General features: G+C 39.6%; 1 protein-coding gene across 1 annotated transcript in view; it reads left to right on the top strand.

Moving 5' to 3' along the window:
- Nucleotides 1-26434, top strand: part of ADAM12 (ADAM metallopeptidase domain 12) — a 185170-nt gene that overhangs the window by 117131 nt on the left and 41605 nt on the right. Inside the window, exons 6-11 of the mRNA XM_074831520.1 lie at nucleotides 1383-1566; nucleotides 5836-5901; nucleotides 6803-6874; nucleotides 8603-8772; nucleotides 9985-10069; nucleotides 15362-15510. Of these exons, the coding sequence (XP_074687621.1) occupies nucleotides 1383-1566; nucleotides 5836-5901; nucleotides 6803-6874; nucleotides 8603-8772; nucleotides 9985-10069; nucleotides 15362-15510 (726 nt within the window). The remainder of the gene's footprint in view (nucleotides 1-1382; nucleotides 1567-5835; nucleotides 5902-6802; nucleotides 6875-8602; nucleotides 8773-9984; nucleotides 10070-15361; nucleotides 15511-26434) is intronic.

Below are 26434 nucleotides of genomic sequence, written 5' to 3'. Positions count from 1 at the left end.
GAGAAATGGATTATTAAAGGTGTTTTTCTCTGGTCACACAGTTACTCAACAAAACCCGATGTCCACCTCAATGTAGGAATTATCTCCTGTGTGGTTGGCAGTATGTGCTCAGGATACAAGTTAGACACTTGTAAGTTAGGCACAGAATATTAAATTCCTTTCTCTTACAGTAATTTCTACCTGAGCCCTGTCTGTAAACCTACTTTATGCCTTCTTATGCTGTGCCAGGTCTGAGGTACAGCAGAGCAATCTTCTTACTCTGTGATCCTACAGTTGCAATTATAATTACTAATTCCAGTGGTATTGTTGGAGATCATACTACTTTATGCCATGTAGTACCAGAAATCCTATTCCAGCATGTGCAGACCCTGGAGACCCATACCACACTGTCTATATTTCCTCTATTGAGCTGAAAGAGCAGCCTTATGCCAGCAGTTTCCTCAGCAGAAGGAACTGGAGAGATATTCAACCTTTTGTCTACTTTGTTTTACTGTAGTATCTCAGAAGAATTGGGCAGGACCCAGCACAAGAACCCAAGCATGGCTTTTTATTGGGTGAGCTGTCTGGAGTATACAGGTAGAGCAGTTTTTGGTTAGGAGGCAGCACATGAAGCCCAGAATTGGCCATGTGTCCTAGGTTCTTCCACAGGTTTTCTGGAGCAAGGTGGTGTATCTCTTCCTAAGCTACTCTTTCCTCTTTGCATACTGTGGCTTCTAGTGCAACAAGAGTGCTCTCATTGCTGGAAAATCTTTTGAGATCCTCAGAGAGCAGGTGGTATTGCTGTAAAAATTATTATTTTGGGTAGAAAAAGGAGTTAAACAGGAATCCACTGGTTAATATATCTGAGCTTCATTCTGCCTCCTCACTGTGCAATATTTAATAATCCATTTTGATACTGCAATGCCTCTTTCTCCTGCAGAACCGATGCTTGCATCAGCATTTGGTTTAAAAGGTATAATGCACACCGCAGATCATAATGAATACTTTCACTCTGCACCTTTTCTTACAAAAGCATTTCACCACGCTTTTGTTCATTATTGTTTGCCATGGGTCCTCAGAAGCATCATGACTCCACTCAGAGATGGCAATGCATCACTGGGAGAATGGAAAACACATAAAACACAAATATAATTTTGCTCTACAGTACGGCACTTCAGAAGAGGAAAATTTTCTTTGAGCCATTGCTTCTTTTAAAGTATAGTGTGCTGCAATGACAAATATAGAGCTTTGATGTTTCCTGCTCCACTCAACCATGACATTGTAAATCAGCGTTTTGCTTTTTCATACTCCGTCATTATCAAAACCTGTTGTAACTTTGTTGTAGACAAGCATACGTTAGCTCTTGGAAACCATGTATCTTACTGTATTCTCTTCTGTAACAGGGGAATTATTGTATTTGAAAACAAAAGCTACATTCTGGAGCCGTTAGAAGGTGCTACAAGTGAACACAAGATCTACCGAGCAGGGAATTTGAAAATAGCCCCAGGATCTTGTGGCCACCAGCTGGACATCTCTGCCATGAGAGCTGATGACAGTGACACATCACACCATTCTCAAGCTGGCAGGGTAGGTACATGATGCACTTTTATGTTTCTGGTTTGCTGAGTACATCTCTGGTAGTATTTCCATATTACTGCCTATCATAACTCTTTATTACAAAAGGTCCCTCCTGAGCAAAACATGAAACCATACAGTCAACTTCCGTTAATGAAATGTGCTTAAGTGCATGCTTAGAATTAAGCATATACTTACATGATTTGCTAAAGCTTTATTACTTTTCTTGATCCTGCGTGCATTACTTGCTTTTTTACTTTATTTTTGGTAAGGAGATGGCACAAAAAATTTATGGTTTCATATTATGGTAATATATTTTGGTTCATGTATGATTATAGCTGAAATTTAAGACCCCATAAGAACACTGAGCAATGTCTGGTAAAGTTCTTGCCCACCCAAGATGGAAGAGAACATGATAGCTGTGGTGCTTTGCTAATATTAGGTTTTGAACCTTTACATTCTAGTAGGAAAGTATCTTATGCAGACAAAACAAGTTCTCACCATACTGTTTTACAGATGTATTATTGTAGTTGGTTTTATGTAGGAAGAATTTCATTTAATGTGAAATGCATCTAGCTAATGGAAACTATAGAAAATTAAATGAGCTAAAAATCAGGAAGAGGAAATACTGTAATAAGTTCATCTGAATATTGGATGAGGATTGTAGAAAAGACTGGTTTAGGTGTTCAGAAATTATACAGTGATACAAATCTGCCCTCAGACTTATTAAATGTCACATATTGGGATTTATACTTGCATGTACTGTTGCATCAGGTTAATTGTAAGGAAAGCAACCTAAAGGGCATCCCTGGATATTATTTATGTAGTGGAATTATTTTACGTTTTAGGAATATCAAATATTACATCTAATGCATTAGCCTTTGCATATACCATTTTACAGGCTAAGTGTATTTCTAAAAATGTGTGTAGGTTGAAAGCATTGGAAAAGTACTTTTCACAACTTTATTAAGGTTTCCCCAGAATCTTTTGACTTTTGACTGAATTTCCCTGAAGTAATCAATGTAACACTAGGAAACTGAAATAAAATGTGTGCATACAACTAGCTGATACAGTCAAAGCAATTTTACTATTACCCTTATGCTTCTCACATTTTGTTGATGGCTTCAACTATGTGCCAGAATTCCCCTTAAATATCTGAAAAATATTTTTGCTGTGGTTCAGTGGACATAATTATAAAACCTGTCAACAGTCACATCATATGGATAGGTACAATATATATAATGAATATGTTGGATACGCTTCTAATGTATGAATTTTGAAAGTTGTCAAATGTAATGTGTGGAGTGAGTTTTCACATTTCAATGTTGTCATCAGCTAAGTAGGCTGTCAGGGCATACTGAATAAAGATGACCTGCAAAGTATGGAGACATAAGGCTGCGGCAAATTACACTGGGTGACAGAAGTAAGCAGAAATCTAGTCTCAGGTTCAGGGTGTGATGAAACTTTTTCATTTATTGACAGGTTTGGGGAAGCTTTTTGTTTGGTTTTTTTCTCCCCTGACCCTTCACTCAACTACCTACACTAAATTCTTATTGAGCAGAGCTGAAATGTGAGATCAATATGTCACAAAGTTAGACTACTTTTGGGTTACAGAAAAATGATGGAACAAACCGTAGACTCAGCTTCTCAGATCCGAACACGAGATTTAATAGAGCAGATCAAGTAAGGAGGCAGATGTGTGCAAACATGGTGTGCCCCATTGGAGCTGGGTCTCTAAATGCCAGGTCATTTCTTAACTCAGTGGACTCTCAAGTTGCAGCAGGGAGTGTGTTTTCCACTTGGGCTCCAGTGAGATAGGATCCTACAGAAAGCTAGCCTGATGTGTGAGACAGCCCCTACAGTATGGCTTTTTCTCTGTAGCCACACAAAAAAGCCATTTTGGTGGTGCTGGTGGCCCACAGATCAGGCAGGTGAGCTGTTCAGGGCAAGTGGATCATGGAGAAAGAGAGAGGCTGCAACACTGCAGTGTGAATCGAGCAGGAGGAAGGGCTACAGTGGCATGGACAGCAGTTTTGTGATAGATGAGATGTGGTAGAAGCAGGGGAGAAAGACAACGGTCAGTGGAACAAAGCATATTGTCTCCCATCTTGTATATCTATCATGGCTGTATTATTGACTCTTCATTTTAATTCTGAAGGATTAACTCAGGCAATGGACTGTGCAGTTGATGCAGCTGACTGCAGAAAGCAAGCTGAAAGAAGTCATAATTAGGTATATTTTATAAATAAATATTGTATCCAAGGAATACACATAGCCTTTGGGCAAATCACAGGAATGGATTCGTTATGCAAGTCAGTCACCAGAGGCTTACATGATTGTACCCTGCTAGACAGTTTCTCTCAGGCTAACTCTCTCAAGTCCAAACAGTTTTACTCTTGATAAAAAGTAAATGGTTTAAACTGACTGATGTAACAGAGCTCTTATATCTTTGTACCTGAATTTTCATGTCTTATCTTTTACTCTTCATTTGGAAGAAGACTAGAGGCACCTTGGAGGTAGGGATCCCGATCAGGACTGCATAATAAATTTCAGATTTATGGTAGACTTTTAGTGTCTGAGAGATCAATCCTGTCACAGACAACACCCACTTGGTAATTTGCCTTATGTGGCATCTCACTCGTGTCTGATGTATTTGCAGGGAGGTAAATGGAGCTCTGCCAGAGCACTGTAGGTTCTGCTGAAGTCTACTGAGACATGGCAAGTCCTTTGTATTGCATCTGCTGCTGTTCCAGGAGCAGCAGGAGGGGACATGCTGACTCCTTGGTGTCCTGGTTCCCAGCCAACATACTACCAGGCACTGCTGGTGACCTGTGTGGCAGGCGAGACATGAGCATGTGCACCAAGTCTGTGCACACACCATGACCCCATGGTGGTGGCAGTTGCCTCCAGTAGAGCACAAAAAGGTGACAGGGAACCCCAGTTCCAGGAGAAATTGTAAGAATATCTACCTGAGCTCATTTTCCAGGCGCCCTAATAAGTGTAGTCCTGTGAAGTGTTTGTATCATTGATGTTTAGTTCGTTAATGATAGCTTTTACCGCTTTCTCGGTTCATAAATACTGTCCAAATGGAACTTAACTATTTTCCAATTATTGTAGTTTGAAGGCTGAGTAACACTATTAAATATGAGTTTGAAAGTCAGAGTTACTAAAGGTTACACTTTCCTCTAAACACAGTGCTGCTTGCAAAACATTCAAAGTCATTACTCTGCAGATAACAGAGGAACACTTTGGTAATGTGAAGAAAACCTTGTGAAATTTGGCTGGAAGGTGATGTCCAGCACTGACTTAGCTTAGGGGATCACACAGTTTGCCTTGGAACAATTTTCTTTGGAAAGCTTTAGTCATGTTTTAGGTTATAGAGCACTGGTTTAGTTCAAGACATCATGGTCATTAGCAGGTCATACATCTGCTTAAGCTTCTTAAGTTCTGGCATGAAGATCAGATATACTGCTGAGACCTCTTTTCCTTAACTCTCTTATTCCAGAAACAAGGGAGGAATGACAGAATAGATGCTCAGCTGCTGTAAATCACAGAACTTTTACAGGCATTAATAGGTCACTTAAATTTAAGGTAGCAGAGGAGCTGTGCTATGATTAGTACTATTACAAAATAATTTTATTTTCTTCAGTGATCTTTTTGCAGTTAACCATTATGATTCATTTAGACCTGCATTTAGAACTGCAAGTAGTGTGACCAGCTGTTTTATATGAATATACAGATACAAAATTAAATGTATGCCTCTGTTTTTAGAGTATTAGTTTGCTTCTGCAGACACTGACAGTTCATTCCATTTTTTTTCTGCAGTTTTTGTTCCTGGGCTTTTCTTCCTACATAATTTAGCAGTTGAGCACTTGATCTCTTCTCTGCTTCACTCAATATCCCTTTATCTCTCATTTTTCTTACTAGCCAGTTTGTCTATTGTGTGAAATGTTTGCTAAAAGTCATCTCATCATTTCTTTAAATGTGCCTTGGAAATAGCAAAGGTCTTTCTGCTAGAGATGATATTCTCCTGTGAGGAAAGATAACTCAAACATTTCAACTTCAGAAAACTGAAAGATTGAGACTCTTTCTGTTGTAGTAGATAAAAGGAAGACTTCCATGAGGAGAAGGAATACAATAAAAATTTGTATGTAGTGAAATCTTTGGAAGTATGAGATGCTGTGTATCTCCTCTTGCAAGTACTCTGTTGGACTGAGGCAGGGCTGATTCCAAGGGTCACTTATTGCAGAAACAAAATACTATTTTCATGTTTTTTGGCAGTACAAGAGGGAGACTCTGAAGACAACCAAGTATGTGGAGCTTGTTATTGTGGCAGATAATCGTGAGGTAAGAAACTGAAAACTAAAACGTTATGGGAAGCGTGGACAAGAAATGAGTAGCTCAGTTCAGCTACCATGGTATTGTAAGTAATGTGCTTCAGACAGCGATGGTTTTCAAAAGTAAAGCTTCTTCCCTAATTAGTGCTAAACAACAGAAGGCACTATTAAGATAGGACAACACTGATAATTGTAAAATTTCTTGCAATACTTCATAAGGAATTTGACTCTCAAGTAACTGGGATATCTGGCAGTAATTGAAAAAGAGGCAAATATGAATTCACTGCCCGGGATCTCCTTGAGCTAGTTAAGTCTTCATTGCCATTAATTCTGCCCTTGGTGGGACTGTCACTGTTTGGAAGACACAGTAGGATCCTGCACTTGCTTTTGAAGCAGTACTTCAACATGACATTGCATGAAGCACGACTGCCTTCCTGACGGTTTGCAAAAAGAGCTCCAAAGCAAGTAACCAGGACTGGCTGTGGAAATGTTCCAGTGAGTTGAATGTCAGCCAGAGATCTAAATCTTGGTTTGAATTATTTTGCTACTTACATTTTTTTTTCCGTCTCCTTGAACACTGCTAGTTAGGGAATTACAGTCCCTCTGCTGCAAGAGCTGAAACAGCTAACAGAAGAGCCTTTTCTTTTTCACAAAACATCAGCCCCTGAAAGATCCTTATGTAAGACTTAGGGATTTTAAAATCCTTTTGTGAGAACCAAAGTCCTACCCCATAGCCTGTGCTTATTCCAAGGCAGACCATGGTCTCATGGAGCTAATAGGAGTCTGCTGATGGCCTTTGGTTGCACAGTGTAATTCCCAGACATCACCAGCAATGCTGGCAGTCAGGTGGCTGTTGGGGGGACACTCTGTGATATTTGTGCTGCTAGTACATTGATCCTTTATGTTCCAAGTTTCAGAGACAAGGCAAGGATGTGGAAAAAATTAAGCAGAGGCTGATAGAAATTGCAAACTACGTTGATAAGGTAAGAACATGAACATTATTTCACTTTTTCCAAACTTACTACGCTTTCTGAAGGACATTGCTGTGAAATCTATGTTTCTTCTACTAGTAACTTAAGAAAGCTGCCAGGCTCAGATCAGCAGCTTTCACAACCTTTGACACATCTCCTTATCCACCCACCTTTTCAAGGAGCTAACCCTGCTGCTTTCCTAATACTCCAGTATTTCAGAGCAATGCTTTTCTCCAGCCAGTAAAACCAAAAAAGTAAACTTAAACCTTTCATATGCCCTTCAGCATACTAAGCTGTGAGCTCTGCTCCTCTATGTATGGGATGCAGATATCTCTGGAAGCACTATTCCTAAGGAGATGTACAATTTAGCCCTAGGATTTTATTAACCTGGGAAGAGGGTGCAGGTAATCACATATGGAACAGCCCCTAGCAAAAGAATTATTCTGTGGAGGAATTTGGAGAACAAAGTCCTTTGCAGCAGCAAGGGATGGTCCGATTGTAAAGCCAACAAAGGGCCTGTGAAGACACAGTCAATAAGATATATAACCCAAGGAAGATGGCAGAATTAAAAATATGTAGTGCTTAAGGAAGCAGAAGTTGATGGCTGAGTAAGAGCAATAAGAAAGAGCCATACACTGGATTTTTTTTCTATTTGAAGTAATTTCTTGATGATAATCAATAAATGCTAAGAGTCCTCTACAGCACTTTTTGAACAAATTAAAAGGTTTTTTTTGTTGTGCTGTATGGCCAGAAAAAATTAGGAGTCCAGTAGTGAAATTATAACTGAGGGAGTCTTAATTTAGCTGAGAACTTATCAAGTGATACTTCAAGGGCAATAACTCAAGGAGAAGCATGCTTGATTAAAGACAAGCTGCTGAAGACACCTCCACCTCTTCCATAATTGTCTTGCTGACTTATTACTAGAGGACAGGTGTTTATATGTTACCTGCTCAAAATTAATTTTGCATGTTATAATATATTTGTGCTTCATGCTATATTTATGCTCAGCAAATGCCAATGTTATCCAAATGACTGTAATGCATATAAACAAGACAAAGATATGCTTTTCTTAGCCTGTAAGCCAAATCTGGACTTGATTGATTCTGAATCTTTCTTCACATTAGTCTCACACTAGAATTGTTACCTCTGCTCCATTGTTAATGCTGCTGTGGCTCCCCTCTTGTAGCAACTGTGGCATTTACCAGTGGGATAATAGTGTATGTAGCCCACAGTGCTAAAATCACTTGTTTTTATCTGCTGGGACCAAGACTCAATGACTCTGGCTAATTTTCAGCTATTATTTTGAACCACAATCGTAGTACAGCACATCTGCTTCTACCTCTTGAACTGCATTGGTGCTGGTGACGGAGGGCAGCCATGGAGAGAGTCATCTGCCATAGCAACAAGTTTGTTTGGAAGTGAAGGACGTGTAAAGGTAGTTGCAGCGTTCCATCTTGAAGGAAGATACCAGACTTGGGTGGGACATAGAGAAGTAGTATATCTCTGGATGGCTTTGAATGCCTTATGGGTATTTAGTCAGGTCAGAACTGTTTTCTGTAAGTCATGGAAATATTTTGTGAGCCAGTCCTGTCAGGTGTTTCCTTTGCCCCTGGAGAAGAGACCATTTAAGCCTCTGCAAGAAAAGTTCATCTACACATTATGCTTCTGTTGAAATATTCTAATCCAATGTGGTCTCAAATGGGTTTTAGAGTCATAAGTCTATTTTTCTTTTCTCATTAGTTCTATAGGCCACTAAATATTCGTGTAGCCCTGGTTGGAGTGGAAGTATGGAACGACATGGATAAGTGCTCTATTTCTCAAGACCCTTTCACCAGCCTCCATGAGTTTCTGGACTGGAGAAAGCTAAAACTACTACCTCGTAAACCCCATGACAATGCACAGCTGATAAGGTAGACTTGACACTATTTTTAATATTGGCCAGGATTTCAGTGATTTGAAATAGCTGTAATGAATTCTTCCCCAGTTGCTAAGCTGTTGGGAGGAACATCTGTGCTCCTGAGGGTTTGTCTTTCCCCTCTGCAAACATCAAACATAAAAGCATTTTGCAGAACCCTTCAGCAGATGCTTCAGATTAATTTACTTCCACAACTCCACAATAGCTCTGTTCCTTTTAGGCCTTTCCTGAATACAACTTGTGTGGAAGTGTAGATGTGTAATAAGCTGGTAGATACTTAGGGTATGAATTTACAAGCAGTTTAAGCTGGTTTCAGTCTAAATTGTTACTGTAAAAGGCAGTTCTGCCCTCACCCCAAAAGTAGAACTGAGGGGACACTATGTGAAGCCTGTTTGTTAGTAGAAAGACCTCAGTAAACTTTAAAATGCAGTCTAAATTGCACAATTTGTTTGCATTTGTGACTTAAAAAATAAATTATACACATCTTTTACCCTGCTGCTGGTTCCTGGATTAAAGTAATTGAGTAAACATGCTCAAAGTAAAAGCACTCTTTAAAAAAAACATAAGAGAAACACCTCTTTCTTGAACCAGGTATCATTTTGATCAATTAGCCAATCTTTACACTATACAGATAAACATACCTGATATCTTAGTAATTAAAAGGAGCTCTTTATCATTACATATATATTCTCAGACTGTCTGTGTAAGAATAGAGTGAGCCCTTCCAAACTGTCCCACATGAGATATTTGATTACTTTCTATGTATAATAATACTTTGTTTGGAACTATTACATTTTAGGCTGTTTATTATAACAAGTAGCATATAAACTTCCCACTGCGTTAAAATAACCCTTCTTTGAGCTAGAGACTTTATTTTTATGTTTGTATTTCTATTCCCAACTTCACTCAGGGAAAAAAGAAAGGAAAGAAGGGTCTTCTTACAGTGGTAAACCCAAAGGACAGTGATCAAATGGATCTTTCTTGTAGCAGGGACGCTGTCATTGTCAGTTCGGCAAGTCGACATGACTAATCTGTTCTTTTTATTATTTCAAACCTGTTTTAAACCTAAATGTCTGGAGCTGACACATTTGAAAGGGGATCTTTGTCTTGAGATTGGCAGAAATACAAGACTGGAAATAATAGGGCGCTATCTTGGCACTGAATGGTGATTCTGTGATTCTTCTTCTCCTTTCCCGCCCTCCTGCAGCGGGGTGTACTTCCAAGGGACTACCATTGGCATGGCGCCCATAATGAGCATGTGCACTGCAGAGCAGTCTGGAGGGGTCGTCATGGTAAGTGGTAAAAGCACAGGATTTGAAACTGACCCAACTGGTGCAACACAATCGCAAGTATTGTAGTACTGTATCCTGTACCAGAACTTCAGCCCCATTTGTCCCATTTTCAGTCTCAATGTTATCTATATGCACATTGCTTGTAAATGATAGTTTCCATAGTGAAAAAAATCAAAATATTACATTAAAATATAGCATGACCTCTTTGCAAGAATCCTCTACTCCTAATTATCATTAAATCAGGTGCTGAGGTGCTGTGAAGGATGAGAACCAGAAGATGTATTTCTAATACACTTGGGTATACTAGTGTTACAGGCAACAACAATCTATCCTGAATCTTTTATTATATTGATTTTATTCTGTATTTACAGAGTTTCCTGTGTAAGGCCTTATTTTCCATCTTTGCAGCACGGTGGTTTTATTACATTGCCAGACAACGAGAACAAACAATAGCAGCGTTTATTCTACCTGAGCGCCTCTCAGAGATATATTACTGGTAATGCTGTGGTTAGATGCTAGACATGATGAACATACAAGTAAACATCTTAGCCAATTTCTGGAAGTAGTTCTGGAATATTTTCTTTCAGAATTTTTTTTTTTTCAATTCTTAACTGTTTCGTGCAAAAGGAGGGGAAAGAAGTTTTCTGTTAACTAGGCTTTCCAATAGAAGTACTTCAAATAAAATTAGATGTGGACTCACAGAGCTTGCAGGTCACTAGCTGGCTCAGCTGGTGACCTCAGAGCTCAACTCCAGAGCAGAAAGCCAGGAAGCCCTAAAAACCTCTTAGATATTCTCTGAGTTCAGCCTGCGTGTGCTGAGAACCTTTGTGTTTCCTACAGCTTTGTTTAGACTTCCAGCCCCTTAGATGATGTGGTGGTTCTCTCCAGCTCTGCTGGACACCTCGGCTGCAAATCCCAACATAAACTAGGTGGGAGCTCAGGAACACACAACGTTCAGAGTGTGTGTGGTCTCAAAACTCCCAGTTCTTCAGAGCTTCATGGGACTAACCTGGAGCCCAGGCCACTAAGGCTTTTGCTTCGAGACAATCCATGTAGTGGGGAAATCACAGAGATAAAGCCCCTTGAAGGTCCCCATTTCCTTCCTTCTTAACTAGCGTGGAAGCTGAGGCTGGTCCACAATGCAGGGCTCCTTTGTGGTCTCTTGGACAAGTAGGCAAGAAGCCAAGCTGGGCTGATGTGTGCATTCGTGGAAGATGATGTATGGATTGTTCAGAGTGGGAGGATTTACGAGGTGAGCAGGGAAGCTGAGGTATAGGAAAGAGTGGGAAAGAAAAATCACATAATTTGGAGAAAAGTCATGTCAAAATTGTAGAAAAGACAAAGGTTTCAGTCTCTTGGTAGCTTTAGAAGCTGAGTCTCTAATTGGTGTTTGTTACAGTTTTCACTGTGTACCTGGGGGATAGTTATAAAAGGAAAAGGAGGAAAAGAGGAAGAAAAAGCTGTAGGAGTCTCCCAGTGCACTTCCAAATCTTGACAAAAGCAGAGATGAGGCAGACAGCCCCCTTGTATCCACTTCACCCTCAGGCCAGCAGTCACTGCTTTGGCTTTATCTGCATTCAGAGATGCCCTAATGATGACTTTTTTTATCCTTTTAATTTTTAGCATAAGCTTTAAAATATGCTACAGTATGTTTTACTGCAAAGTCAGTCCTCTTTGCTCTGGAAACTGTCATTTTAAACAGAAACAACAAAAAATAGTTCATTCCAGTAACAAGAAAACAAGAATCAGCATTTCTTTAAAGTGCTCTCAGGGCTCTGATAGAGAGAGACTGATTTATATGTCCAGGAGAAACCCAGTGTCTGTGTATGAATCATGGGCCAGGCTGCAGCTTCATTTGTGCAGGGGAGTGTGATGTTTCCCAGAGAATCCCACCTCAGTGAATTGAAACTTTTGAGGTGCAAATTAACTCGAGGCTTGCACAGCATAGCTAGAAATGTTTTCCTGTTCTTTAAGCAAATCCTTGAAAAGGAGCCAAATCCAGAACAAGCAAACACTCACCCCCAAAACCCAAATGGTCAGCTGCCCCAACCCTCCCCCCAGTTAACAAAGGCCAATTTGGGTGCATACAATAAAAGTTTTTATATGCACCAGTACCTACAGAAGAAAGCTCTAATTTTGAAAGATACGCAAATGAAAGAATGGATAACTGTTAACCTGTTAGGGGCTATAATGCTCAACCATCTCAAGACTGGGTAACTGAACATTTGACCATCCTTTAGAATTCAGCCAACCTCTTACCTCACCCCGAATACTCAATACCAAAAAGCTCCCACACTCTCAAAACTGATCTGAAAGAAGAGGCAATGGGGAGATTGCATGAGAAATTACATTTGAATACAAAAACTGGAGTCATCCTTGTATGATCTGATTTTCCTGACTGCTTTTGAAGTTAGTCAGCTCTACTACATAAACTAAATTCCTCTGTCATGCCTGCCTGAGAGCCTGCCCCTTTCTACTTTTATATAAGGCTGAATTCTCTCATGGGTAGGTGACACCCTGTTCCCCACTTATTTAATTTAAGAGAAAGTGGGGAGAGCAGTCATCTGAGTATGAGAAGCTTTTGGTATATCAAAAGCATTGTAATTTTGTTTTACTGTGATGGTTCTGTTGTCTTATAGAAAGACCAAACAAAAGTTGACATTAAAGCAAGTCTTTGACACACAACTCAGTCTTCATTCTTTTTCAAAAGGTTGCCCACTAAATTCATGGCTTTAAAAGTAAAATATTGCTGTGTTGCTGTAATGTAATGTAGTATTCTCACTCATGTCAAGTTTCTATTGACTTTAGTGGGAAGTTACGCTAAATGACAAGTGTGGAACTGTGGCACTTACATTTCAATGAATTGCTTAAATGAAATAAAAGTACGTTTTAGGAAACTTATTCCTACAACTGGGTGAAACTGCACAGAAAGTACCAGAATTGGGGCATTTACCTGTTCTAGCTGTAGGTGACAGTGTTTTATTAATACAATTTGATCTGAATCTCAGTGGAACGAAGCAGAGTCCAGCTGAAAGCAGCTGCATGTTTTGTGCAAGAGCTTATAATGTCTCAACAGTAGATGGTTGCTTATTCAGTGGTTGTGAAACTGTTTGGTAATGACTTTTACTGCTCAAGTTAACTTTCAAAGACCCCGATGGAATAAATCAAAGTCACATTGCTTTTCGTTTCTTTAGTCCTTGTGATACTTAAATGGTGTCAGTATCAAATGGGACATGTCACTGTTTGTTTTGATAATCTTCATTTATGCTGTCTTCAAATAACCTCTTTTGCTGAGACATCACATTCCTTGTTTTAAAAACCCTCTCTAGAAACTGATAAAATTGCATTCCAAGTGGATCTGAGCAAGTAATGAGAACCGCATGGGCTATAATAATTGTTTGTCTATTCAAGACCAGATTGCATTTCGGATCATTTATCGCTCAGGTTCTGGAGTGGACTGTGTGAATCCTTGTTTTTATTTTTAATTGCCAGCTTTAGAGGTGTTCAAATAAATATAATCTCTGTTCAGTAAGTAGAAGAAATACTGGCAAAATAAAGAAAAACTGACCTCAGTTTGTTGTCTGTCTAGATAGCTCAAAGCTTAGAGGAGTTTCTGTCTTGACCACAGAGCCCTAATTTCAAGGCATCACTCCAATGTATTGCTGGTAAATTATATGGAATTATTTCATTGTTTTCTTAATCTTTTGTCCTGGATTGTTTTGCAGTTGAGTGAGAGGTTGTGCTCTTTCTATGACATCAGGTTCGATTACATTGAATTCTCTAAATATTTCATAAATTACTATGGGTACAAAGATAAATCAATCTGTTTGTGACTAGTATCTAGATAAGACATCTCCATATGTAGGCATTGTGCAGGAGTATATATTTTTTTGATTATTACAGATTATTTAGCTGCATAGGTTTACTCTCATTTCTTTTACTAGGACAAGTTGTACAGCTTCTTTCAGCAGACAGACATCTTAGAATATAACTGCACACAAACTGGCTGTTATATCAGTCACAAGATTTTTATATTAGAATTTTAAAATTCAGGAAAAACTAAAAAGAGATACTTTGTTAACAGATAAAATTCTTTTGAGTTTATTCAAAATGCAGAATGACTGTATTCTCTTTTTGATTTTGTTTTCTGTTTGAGAAATTATTTACTAAAAATATTAGCACAGACAGATGAAGGAAAAAACACTTATATCTGCCCCAAGTCATGTATGAAGGGCTTCATTAATATATAGCTAATGTTTCTGACAGTTTTACCTTTCACTTCTTTTTAGTCTGAAGGTTGGCTTAGATGATAGTAAAAGAGTTATTTAGACTGAATATATTCATATATGCTTTTAGAGCAGGCAGCTGTACATAGTAATTCCATTTACTGGCTGATAAATAGTGGATCATGCATTTATATTACATGTTTATGCCTTTAGGGAAAGCTTTCCTATGAGTACAGTGGCTTTTTTTTTCCCTCAAGAAAAATGATCGATGTGGAAAGTTCTCTTACTTGTGGTTAAGCCAAAACATCAGTCTGATCAGCAGCCTGTGATCAGATCATGCAGTGAATTTCTCAGAAATAATTGTCCCAAAAATCAGCATTTCAGCAAGCATTAATGTTAATATTTCAGTTTGACACTTGCAACATTTACAATAATCATAGGTGTTAACAAGAGGCCATCAAAGATTTTGACTTGCTTTGTCCTTTCATTTTAAAAAGGAAGTTTTCAAAGGTATTTGGTTTTTCTTACAAGGCTTGTGAAATCTTGGACTTTCTGATATTAAAGAAACAGTCTGAAGAATATTAAATAGACCAAGTGAAGTCTATTGATGCATTTGTAATTTACCTCCTGACATGAAGGATCTTCTCACTTTTCCCTCATCACACTCGTCCTCACTCATAAGCGATTACCCTTACCAACACTCCACATCTGAGTGACTGTTTTCTGCCACTGCCATGACTTGTGAGTTTGGGGGATTTACTGAGCAGAGCAATTTTAAGCCCAAAATGAAGAGATGGCCCAGATGTTCAAAGCTGCCCAGTGGTCTCAAATGTCTAATGTGCTGGGGAAACTGGGTGGCCAGGACGGATAGGCTGTCCTGAAATTCCCAGTCTGCGCTTGGTATATGTGGATGAATTTAAAATTTTGTCCATTTAGCAACAGTGTAACTACAGCTGGTAAGTTTATAAAGCATTTCAAAGGACAGGCAATAGGACCTTAGAGGGGGAATGTGTATTTTGAATTGGTTTTGTATGTTGACTTGACTAGTTGTTTTGGTTTCTTTAAGGATCACTCAGAAAACCCTCTAGGTGCAGCAGTCACACTGGCTCATGAACTGGGACACAATTTTGGAATGAATCATGATACATTGGAGAGGGGCTGTAACTGTAAAGCATCTACCGATAAGGGGGGTTGCATCATGAACCCCTCTACTGGGTAAGTGTGAGGGTAAGCACTGGCAAGATACAGTTATAGTGGAAAATTTTTGGTTTCATTTTGCGTCTCAGAAACATTTAAAGGGAAAAAAGAAAAACTTTTTCAACACCTGTCAAATCCTCTCACAGTTATCCCCCTCAAGCTGAAAAAATTAAACTTATTATCAGAGCACAACATGTACCATTGTACCTTTCTGTTTCCGTGTTACCAGTTGTAAGAGACAAAAATGCTGTAAGCAACTGGTTAATTTAAAAAAAAACAAAACAAACTGCATTGCAAATGTTGAATCACAATTTCTCCTCTCATCTTTCCAGCTGAGTATCAGTCATAATAGAAAATGAGCAGTGTCCCAAGGCCAAGACTAAGATGAATGTGTCGGAAATAAAGTAATGCAGGAAATATATTATTAGACTCTCTGTAAAGCCTTTGTCTTGTGCAGACAAGGTTTTTAGTTTTGCACAAACTTTTGCATTTCACCCCTTATAAGTGTGTAGCAGCTTTAGCATGTGAGCAAATTAAATCTGTAAGGTCAGTGGGGTTAGGGCTGTTCAGTGGCCAGAGGGAGATCTTCCAAGAAAAGACATAAGATGCTCTGGGAAATAGAGCCAATGAACCTGTGGTCATCTCTCTGAGTCAGTGCTGAACAGTTACTCTGCTGACATTAAAAGCACTATGTGTCAACGGAGAAGCATAGTGGTTTTGTAGACACAAAAAGTACAGGAACTGTGACCAGGGTAGCTAGGTACAGCTTGCTTCTCTGTATTTTAAAGTACTGTTAGAAACTGAACGATGTAATGAATAAGTTCTCTGTGTCCATATTCAGACAAGGACTGATAAGATTAAACTGAAGTAAGAGAGAGTAGATTTACCAAAGCTTTCTGATGGTAAGTGATGTGCTGGACTGGACTGCCTGCAGAAATGTTACTGCCTGTGACTGGAAGCTGGTGAGAACCAGTCAGACAAATATCTGTCAGCAGTGTCTTGTAGGTACAGCTGGATTTGCCTTAGGGCGAGAGGATGGTCTAGTTGATCTTCTGATGTCTCTTCCAGCTCCAGCATTCTCTGTGTGTGCTTAAACTTCATCTGTTGCTTAAAAATCTCTTCTGGGAATTGTGATCAGCTCAACCTCTGCCTTCTCTGAGACTGCATGTTTCTGGGAAAGAAGGAGAGCAATCTGGGAGAGGCCAGGGAGTGTTGGGCAGGATTGCTCCCTGCTGGTCAGCCTAACAGCAGCCTTGGCATTTCTTCAAAGGCGTGCTGTCACCCTCCTTCAAGGCAGAAAAAGGGATTCTGGCCAGAGGCCAAGCACAGCAAATTAAGAGACAAACAAAAGAGAGTTTTGTGTGTGGAGGAGAATGAGAGTGATTTCTACAGTTTGGAAAAGAAAAATAACTTGGCTCTTCTAAAACAATAGGTAGTAAATATCCATATGGAATTGCATTCTGCAGCACGTCAGGGCTTGTATGCCCACTGTGAAAACAAACTGAAATTGGAAACAGGGCTCGGAGGTGAGGTGATGTGATAGCTGGTAAGCAGTGGGCAGACAGGTCTGGGCTCTGAGCTCCTGAAAGATGCATGCGAGCTTTAGTCATCTCAGCTGAGCTCCTGGTTGGGCATCCAGTTACTCCGCTTTCGGAAATAAATACAGGAGATGCTCTCAGGACTGAAATTTCTAGACACTTTCTGAGCTCATCTTGTGAAGGTATCTCTGAGGTGAGATTAGATAGCTCTTCCCTGGTTCTGCCTTCTGCACCAGCATCCTTTGGGTGTATCTGAAGCTATTCTCCATGCTGGGTGTGCTGGTCCAGGGGTTTCTGTGGCACCTTACAGGTTAAAGGCTGTGCTTCCTTCAGCAACGCCGTGCCCGACTCCAGCACCCCACAGGTCTGAGTTTGGGGAGGGGGCCATCAGGTTCATGTCAGCTTTGTAACACTCTCTTTGGATTTTTACCAAACTTTATATACAACTTGTGCCTGAGGAAGAGTTGTGGCATTTACAGAACTGAGTAGACTGTTTTGTTTGCAGTGATTATTGATTTATAAATGGAAATTTTAACATCAGGTTTATAGCCTTAGGCTTTACCTTCATACTGTGCTGTCAATCTGTAATAAGTGTTCCAGAAGAATACTTTACGCCTTAAGCCAAACTGCATTTTACCAATTTAAAATTAACACTTTGAATATTTACCCAACATCTGACCGATAGTAGTATTCCTTTGAGCACCATTATTCAAGGAACACTGAAGAGTTTTCATCTCTAGAAGTATGTGTCTGTTAATGGAAGGCCAAATGAATATTCCCTACCTGAAATGCATTCTTAGACTAGCAAAAACATCAAAACGAAGAGTATCCCAGGGAAGCCACACTGAGAGACAGCCTGCTCTCTCAGTATACTCATTGGAACTCATTCTGTGCTCTTCTAATTTCTGTTGGTTTAAGTTAGAATTACAAATTCAAGAAAAAAGAAATAAATCTTTGGTCTGAAGCTAGTGTAAAAAGTCCCAGCCCCTGAGAAGTCCCTATCTGATATCTAAAAAGAATAGGAAGTATCTGGGTTATAACAGAAAGGCCTCTGTACACTTAACTTTGGAGTCACTTGTGTGGTTGTGCAGCAAAAGGGAATGTTTTAAGGATTTTTACTTAAAAGTGATTTCATTAATTATTGCCATTTCTTTCAGTTCTTATGTTTCAGTCTTTGAAGAGGCCTTGGAAATTACTTCTTGGTGGAAAAAATCTCCAGGGATCAGTGTGGAATTTAAACTCTGTTGGATCTATCCTTTAATGAGCTTCCTATAGCTTTTACTCTTAAAAGATACCAGCAAGATGTGTACCACTTGTGTGTGAGCTACAAATTCCTTTAAAGACCCACTACATTAGCAAAATATATTTTGTGTAACATGGAATTAAGCATTTAAAACACAAAATTTGTGGCACTCCAGGCCTTTTAGAGATTGAAATACCTGCTATGGAAATCACATAAATCCCACTGTAGAAGTTTGGGGTTTTGCTGTAAAAATAATAACAATAAGGAAATATTTAATACTAACACATTGTTCCCTTTTTTATGCAGATGTTTAAATGATATTCCTTCAGTTCTTTTAGATAGTTTTGACCATAGACTGTTCCAAGTGAAAAAGGATATAAGGAGTCTTAAAGAAATTTGCAAATCTTTTTACTGAGCTCACAGTATCTGAAAACTAAGGGACTAGGCTGAACCAGCGAGGCCATTTCAGTACTTGTTCTTCAAGTATCTCCCTAAAGCTTCCACTCATAGGAGTGAAAAAATTCTTCCTGACAGCTAGATAAATACAGAAGAGTGCTGGTGAAACCCAAGGCATTACTCTAGATTTATACCACTGCTACTAAAAGCTGAATTTAGCACAAACTGTGGAGCAAAATTATGCCAATTAAGAGTACTTGTTTATTTAATAATTTTCAAAATGCACTTTTTATGTACTCCTTCATCAAAATTGTTTACAGGTATCTCCATGGGGGTTGAAATCAGGTGAGTTTCCCCAAAGCAGTTGAAAGCTTATGAGTTAGTATATGCTTGAAATCTCTTGCCAGCCTTAAAAGAAGCAAAATTTTTCTAGTTAGTGTTCTCCCCTCCTGTAATCCCAAAGGTTAATACTTCCCCTCAGCCACGTCTGTGTCCTTGCCAATAGCATAGTCTTCTAGTTTATATATAGGTGACTTGCACAACTAACGTCATCAGGGAAGCTGAGCATACTGGAAACAAGTTCTTCCTTCCTTCTTACAGAAAATATTCTCCGGTGCCTTTCCATTTTCGCCCCACTTAGTTCAGGTGTTAATGAGAGACCAGGAATCCACTAAGGACAGCTAGTTTTACCAGGCTTATTCAGATGCTGATCCTACTGTGGTCTCCATCCCTTTGCAGAGTCCCATGACTCTCTATAATGAAAGCTTCTTTCATTGTCCTCTCGCAGAAGTGTGTTGCTCTTACCAGGATCATGTCTTGTTGCTGAATCATCCTGGCCACGGGTAATTGAAATGCCAGGCAGGCTCCTAGGGTAGAGCTGTTTGTTTCATCTCTCTTTGCACTTCTGTAGACAGAAGCAGGCTTTCACTGTGCTGATAGAAAAGAGGATGAGGGGAAAAGGGCTGCTTTGTAGTCTCTCCTCCAGTCCCGTTTGCTATGGGAATGATAGAGATTTTCCTCCAGGTCTGTCCTACTGCCCACACCCCATTTCCTTTGCTATCCATTTACTGTGAGATGACCTGACATCACGTTGACCTGGAAGGGTGCATGCTTTAACCACAGGCTGAAAGCTGTCTTTACAGCTGTAAATCACAGGGGGCTTTTACACACCCGTTCAGCGGCCCCCACTTACCCCATTGTGCTGAAATTACAAATGGAAAATGCAGCCACCTTGGAGTTTGTCCCTGCAGACAAGCACAAGAGTAGGAAGGCAGGATGGGTTTGTGCTGAGGAACTGTGATGGTGTCTGCAAGGGCATGCCTTCAGATGCCCTTGAACTCTAGCATCAAGCACTGTCACTTTGTGTCCAGTCTTCCAAATCCTCCTGCACATCAAGCACAGCCTGGCAGCATGTCATGTAAGTCTACTTCACTCTTACTTCTACCTTGGCTGTAAATTGCTTCTTCTTGAATACCACAATGAAGAACTGATGGAATAAATGCAAAATAATTCAAAATAATAAATCCTTAGGAAAAGAAAAAAACTGCATGGTTCCAAGACATGAAACAAGTGGTATATATTTAAGAAGTGCAAAACCTGATGTATGAGAGAGTGCATGGCCATGGCTATTTGCTCAATAGACTTTTGAATGAAAGAATACCTCTTCAGAAACTTTTATTTTCATCTAGGTCCCGAGTAGACCTGTTTTTTCTCTTTTCCAAGGCATATGCTGGTTTGCATCCCAGTGATGGCACGAAGCATTAGGGGCAGAAAGCCATTTGGTGCCACACAGGAAGGTCTGGGCCAGTAACATAAACAAGGAAGCAGCATCTCCATGATAATTTCTTCACACAACTCCTCCTTGTCATGTTCCTCTTAGTGTGATGTTCCTTTTGAAAAGTCAAAAAATTAATTTAATCCCTCTATGCCTGCCTTCCCACCCCCCCCCCCCCCCCCCCCTTCTTATCTGTATCTTTTGTTATCATTTCCATTTTCACAGCTAGTATTTAAAGTCAATATATCTTTCTGATTCGGTCAGGTTTTAAATTCAATTTACTCAGATAAATATGACTGCATGTGTTACAGGGAAGTGGAGCTTGGACTGTGACACTGTGACTTCATGCTGGTAGAAATGCCTCTGTTTTGCCCGTGCTGCAGGATAGCCTGGGGCTCTGCTCCAGCCAGGGGACCGAGTTTTGTGTAGTGATCATAAGTGAAGGGAAAGGAGAAATGGAATTGAGATCAATTCTTTAACCTCTCAGCTATTGATCATCACTTTAGAGGATTTTTATGGAACTGTGCCTCTTGGTAGAAAATAACAGCTAATTTTGAGTAATTGCCTTTCAGTACACAATTTCACTTTAATTATTGAGTTTTTGGAGGCAGGGCTTGGGGGAGGAGAACAATTTGGACTCAGAAAGAGCACATAGTAGAAATTGTACAAAGTATTAGAAAAATACTAGTTCATTTACTGTTGAAATTTGAAGACTTTTTTTTTTTAACCAATCCAAAAAACACCCACTGTTATCAGTATGTTTTTAAGTAAAATTGAAACATTTATGTTAGAATTAAAACAGATAGCCAATGGGAAGCTGCATATTTGTGAATGCGAGTGCGAGCAAAATACAGTCTGTTAAGAATCAGCTGAGTGACAGTCCCAAATTAAACTAATTGACTCAATCTAAATACTGCTGAGGAGAAATGGTGAAAAATTAAATGGGAAGGACCATCAGGTGGGCTTCTTCCAGATACCACTGAAAAAGAGCATTGGTATGTACTATATTTTAATTCCCTCTAGGAACAGTTAGGTATTCTGCACTGAACACTGAGTACATTAGTTACAGTTAAAGGTAAATAAAATATTTGAGTGGAAATATAGCATTTTTTCCTGAGTAATAGTACCAGATGTCTATGAGTAGCTGAAAAGTGGCACCAAGCAAGACTGTGAGTTGCACAGAAGATACCAGAAATGTGAACATTCCTGTTTGCCCACTGGTGATAAGCTGGTCCATAGGTTCATTATACGAGTGGCCCAGGCATCCAAGGATTAAGTTAGGAAACATTTGTTCTTTGTTGCACATTACAGGCCAATTCCCAACTGTTTTGAAAGTGTAGTGCTGTATGATCTGGGACAAGAAGCTATGCTTGAAAGGCAGCTTTCCTGCAAGTGAGAAAGAGTTATATTTGACACTTTCCTTTTATGCGTTAACTTCAGTGGTCGAGGGGAGGTGCATCACACTTTAGTTTGTGGCCTTTATAACATCCGTTTCTCTGGCAAAGAAAACTTTTTTTTATTATTGTCTACCCTCTATTGACAGCCCTCTGTGGTAGCAAGTGTATATCGGAGACATCTAAAATAGCTATTTCTTTGCTTTCTCCTCTTCCCCCCATCCCTAGTTCATGCTACTTTGACATTGTTGAAGGTCTTATTTTGGTTTTTTGCCTTTTAAGACTTCTCCAGCGTTCATGCTCAGTGTAAGGGTAGGGCTAGTAGAAGTTTTAGCACTCACTAGTATTTCAGGAGTCCTGCAATCAGTACACTCCCTCTTCCGCAAACTGCTGGGGTCTAAGGGTGCTTCTGGAACTGCTCCCCAGAACCACTGAGGCATCACAACTTCAATTAGGTATTTGTTCTCTCTATTAAAGTAAAATTAGATGGTAGGTCATGGGCATGTGAGTTATAGAATCTATGTACAGGGTGCCTATCCAAAAGCCATCAGATATTTCTTATTATCACATTACACCCGCAGCAAACACTATGAAATATGGATTTCGGCAGAGAAACTGGCCTGTGGATCTAAACCCCAACCTGATTTTCTCCTGTGCTGCAGTTTACTTCTACCTCTGGTGAACTGGAATAGCATTTTGTGGGGCTATGTGATAATCCAGGTGGTGGAAATCATCCAAGTTAAAAACAAGTGGAGAGGAATGTACACTAATGAGGATTATTTAGTGATCTGTCTAGCGGTTCAGGTGCACAGTTATCCCAATGCAGCTGGGGTAACTGTGAACAGCAGGGCTGGGTCAGGGTGAGGAGATGCTCAGCAGCTTGTTTGCCTTCACCACCAAGGGCAGCATCTGGGGGACGTCCCTCTCCTTCAAGTGTTACACAACTGATGTCCCTTGGTGGTGCTGAAGGTCTGTTCTTCCCTCCTGTATCACCCATTACCATTAAGGAGATTTAGGCCTGCACATCAAAAGAAGGCTAGTAACAGTAATGCTGATTTTATAATGTGTAAATATATATTTGCATGATAGATGGGTGGCTGATGTCTCCAGTAGGGTTGCCTCACAAAGGCTTTTGTGGGGAGCCTTGTTGTCTTGTCATCTGCTTTTGTTTGATTTTCGTTTTTAATCTGCCATACAAAATATATATTTAACTACATTATAAAAATGTAGTTAAATAAATAAAACATAGTTTAAATCTATTAAGGACAAGTTAGGAAAGTACTAATTGTATGTGCCATTTACTGAATTAAGTATTAGTTTCAATCACATTTCTTCTTTTTGAAAAATGATCTCAAGGAAGCAGGATATAAGATCACCTTGATTTTGGTTATTCGAACTCTGAAATGGAGTCTACTGAACCAGGCTATGAAAACATACACCCTCCAGAGATTTCCAGCACTCTAGCTTCAGAAGACAGTCAGGTATGCCATGAAAACAGCGTCTTGGCTTTGGTACCAAATCCACTTCAAGTGAAAACCACTTATTCCAACACTTCACAAGGTAAAAAGAAAAAAATAAAAAGCTAAAAAAAAAAGGCAAAAGGTCATGCTAGAAATGGGACAGAAATCAGAAATATAGTGTGGAAAAAGACTTTAATTTGCTGACTGGTTCTCTTCTTCCTAGACATCTTGCAGCATCTTGTAGCTGCAGACCTGTTAAACTTTAGATAATCAAGCCATTATTAGTTAGCATGGTATTTCCTGACCCCTCTCAGTTTGTTTTCAGCTGTGCAGACCTCACTTTGCATTTTTTAGTCTGACGGCTTAGAGACATTAAACTGTGGAGTCAGCAGAACTATCTGGAATTACCTCTGTTACAATTTGAAGAAAATGAAATTATCTTTAAGATGTAAACAGTTTCTAATTAAACTCTGAAGCTGTTTATGTTTCCAAACCAGTCTGAGCTGAGCTCTGCACAAAGGCAGACTTCTTCATCGTCTTTTTCTTTTTTTAATAAAGTTGATATACTGATGTAATAAATTGCTTGTGACAGGGCTAGGTCTGTTGTGCCAGCAGTGCAACTGCTTTTTTAAAAAACTTAAGCAACATATCCCTACGCCCAAGTAATTTAGCACATTGCATTCTGGTCCTTCCTTTAGGTGGAAACAGCCACAAGATTACAGAATAGATTTATGTCAGTCTTTCACTTAACTCCAAGTAGCCCCATGTCTGCTGTGCATTTGGTGTTACTTTTTGTTAATAATTTCCATACATTACAGATACATTTAATTGTTGTGGTAAATAAGATCTGCGTTGAAGAATTAGTAGCATTGATTGAAATACATTGGGTGTTTCTCAGTCCTTTACAGAAGTGGGTCACTTAACAACACACAGAGCTATGGGGCAGGTCTTTAAACAAAAGGTATTGCTTTTTATTTTAGTTTAGTCTTTCACATTTCAGTAGATGTGCTGTTAGAAGTGAAAATATTTGGCTTTTCTGGTGTAGTCTAGAGGAGAACTCATACAGATTTACAGCATGCATTTTCTGTAAGTGAAGCTGACAAGGAGAGAGGTTACTTCTCAAATGAAAACACATTTTACTTCTGGTGTGATTATTTATAGCAGATACTTAAGGACAAGTCGTGGTTTCTACTATGTGATGCATCCAGAATGGGTACAGTTTTACTGGCTTGGATGCTGGTATGTGAGAGCTCAGCTGCCTTTTGTCTTGTCGGTATAATATCCATAGAAAATATAGCTCTGTAAGGGACATTTTTCTCCTGCAATACTGCTATTGCCATGACCCATGAGAACAAATCATACAAGGACATTTCCCTTTATCTTAGCTTTCTGTTTCATCAAAAAAACTTTTCAACCTGCAGGGATAAATCTGTAGTGCAGTGCCTGGAGAATTAAGCACACAATGTCCAGTTCTAATTGGTGTTAATGAATTCCAAATTCCCAGAGTATAAATGGAAACATACCTTAAAGGGCATATTCTTAAGGTCACATGAATGCTCCTTTTTGAACATGTGTTGTATGCCCTGAAGCACTTTAAGGAATTGATGTTGACTTGGAAGGCTGAATCACTGTAATTAAATGATGCCTACAGCTGCATTTGCCACAGTTGTCATGGGAATCACAGAGTCTTTTGTGCCTGGGATGGATGTGCAAAATGTTTAAAATTCAGAGAGGGAAGATGTCCATTTTACCCCAACAATTGGTTCCTGCAAAGTCATTCTTTTTCTTTTCTAATGTCAGAGCCTATTACAAAGTCCCGAACGCATTTACTGTGGGATTCTTGTGGCAGAAATGCAGGTAGGCTCCATTTCAGCTTTTTAAAACTGAATGGCACAGCCCCAGTGGTGAGGTGAAGATAAGCAGCCACCTATTTTAGTGTAAAGTCACTGAAAATAAAGAGGTGAAATAACTTTGGTGTCCCAGGGAGCCTTTCTGGCTGCTTCTAACATAGCATGGAAATTGTGTTCATCTTCATCATTGATGTTCTCCTGGCAGCCAACCAGTGCTAGATGTGAAATCCAGGCTCCCTTGGAGTTGGTAGGAAAGCTCCTATGGACTTGAATAAGTCCAGGATTTCATCAGGATACCTATGGATCCCTTTAGATTTCTCAGAAGCCTTTAATTCCTATGAGTGAAAGTTTTAATTTGCTCGCTCAAGCATCCTTAAGTCTCAGATCGCGGCTGGATCCATTCTTTTCTTATGCCTTGAAAGAATGATACTTACAATGTTGCTACTAATTGGTTTATTTTCTTTGTTCAAACTCTGTGAAAAAGAAAAGGGAAGCTAGAAAAAGTGATACATTGTTATTTTATATTTATGAATTTTTTTTGAAAGAATTGCGCTTCCATTTGTCTGAGATGATTTAGGTGATATGGGATAAACTGCTTTTTTCTCAGTGCTTATCTTGTAGTAGAAGAAGGGAAGGTGGAAATGCTGGGAGAATGCAGTCTGATTTCTGGCACCGTTATGCCTCACTTGTCTTTCCTTTGGATCTTCTAAAAGAAAAAAAAATAATTGAGCCATGCTGCTTGCAAGTCAGATACTCCTGTCTTGAAGTCCTGATTTATTAAGAGACCAGGTAGTACAGATGTTAAGTGAAATCAATATGAGCCTGTCCTCCAGGTATATATTCTTTCCAGCTTTTTGCAGGGCTCAGATGTTTTCCTCTAGCACCCACGTCTCTCCAACTGCCATTTCCATAAGCTTCATTCTCTCTTCTGCTCTTCCCAGTGGGCAGCTTCTTTGTGTGCTTTGTCTAGAGGGCTGCTTCCCAAATGTCTTCTCCCTGCCCTGCATTCCTTATTGTGGGGTTTAGCCCTCCTCAGAGCCCCCTTCCCTGAACGTGCTGTCATTCGATCTGCTCACCTGATGTACAGGCTCATCCTCACCCAAATCCATCTGCTGAGGCCAAGTACCCACAGTGTGGCAGGACTTTAAATCAAGCTGGTCACACTGATGACAACATCGGCTGGGGGGATAACTGTGTATGCTGCTTTCCTTCTTTGGAGTGCAGTGTGTCATGAGTTGTGGTTAGGACACACATAGGCAGGACAGGAGATTGTGCTGGTGAAAGGGG

The sequence above is a fragment of the Strix aluco genome, chromosome 7 (genome assembly GCF_031877795.1).
Source record: "Strix aluco isolate bStrAlu1 chromosome 7, bStrAlu1.hap1, whole genome shotgun sequence".
NCBI classification, from domain to species: Eukaryota; Metazoa; Chordata; class Aves; order Strigiformes; family Strigidae; genus Strix; species Strix aluco.
The sequence above is the reverse complement of the archived record's forward strand: the minus strand, read 5'-3'. Positions and strand labels throughout refer to the sequence as shown.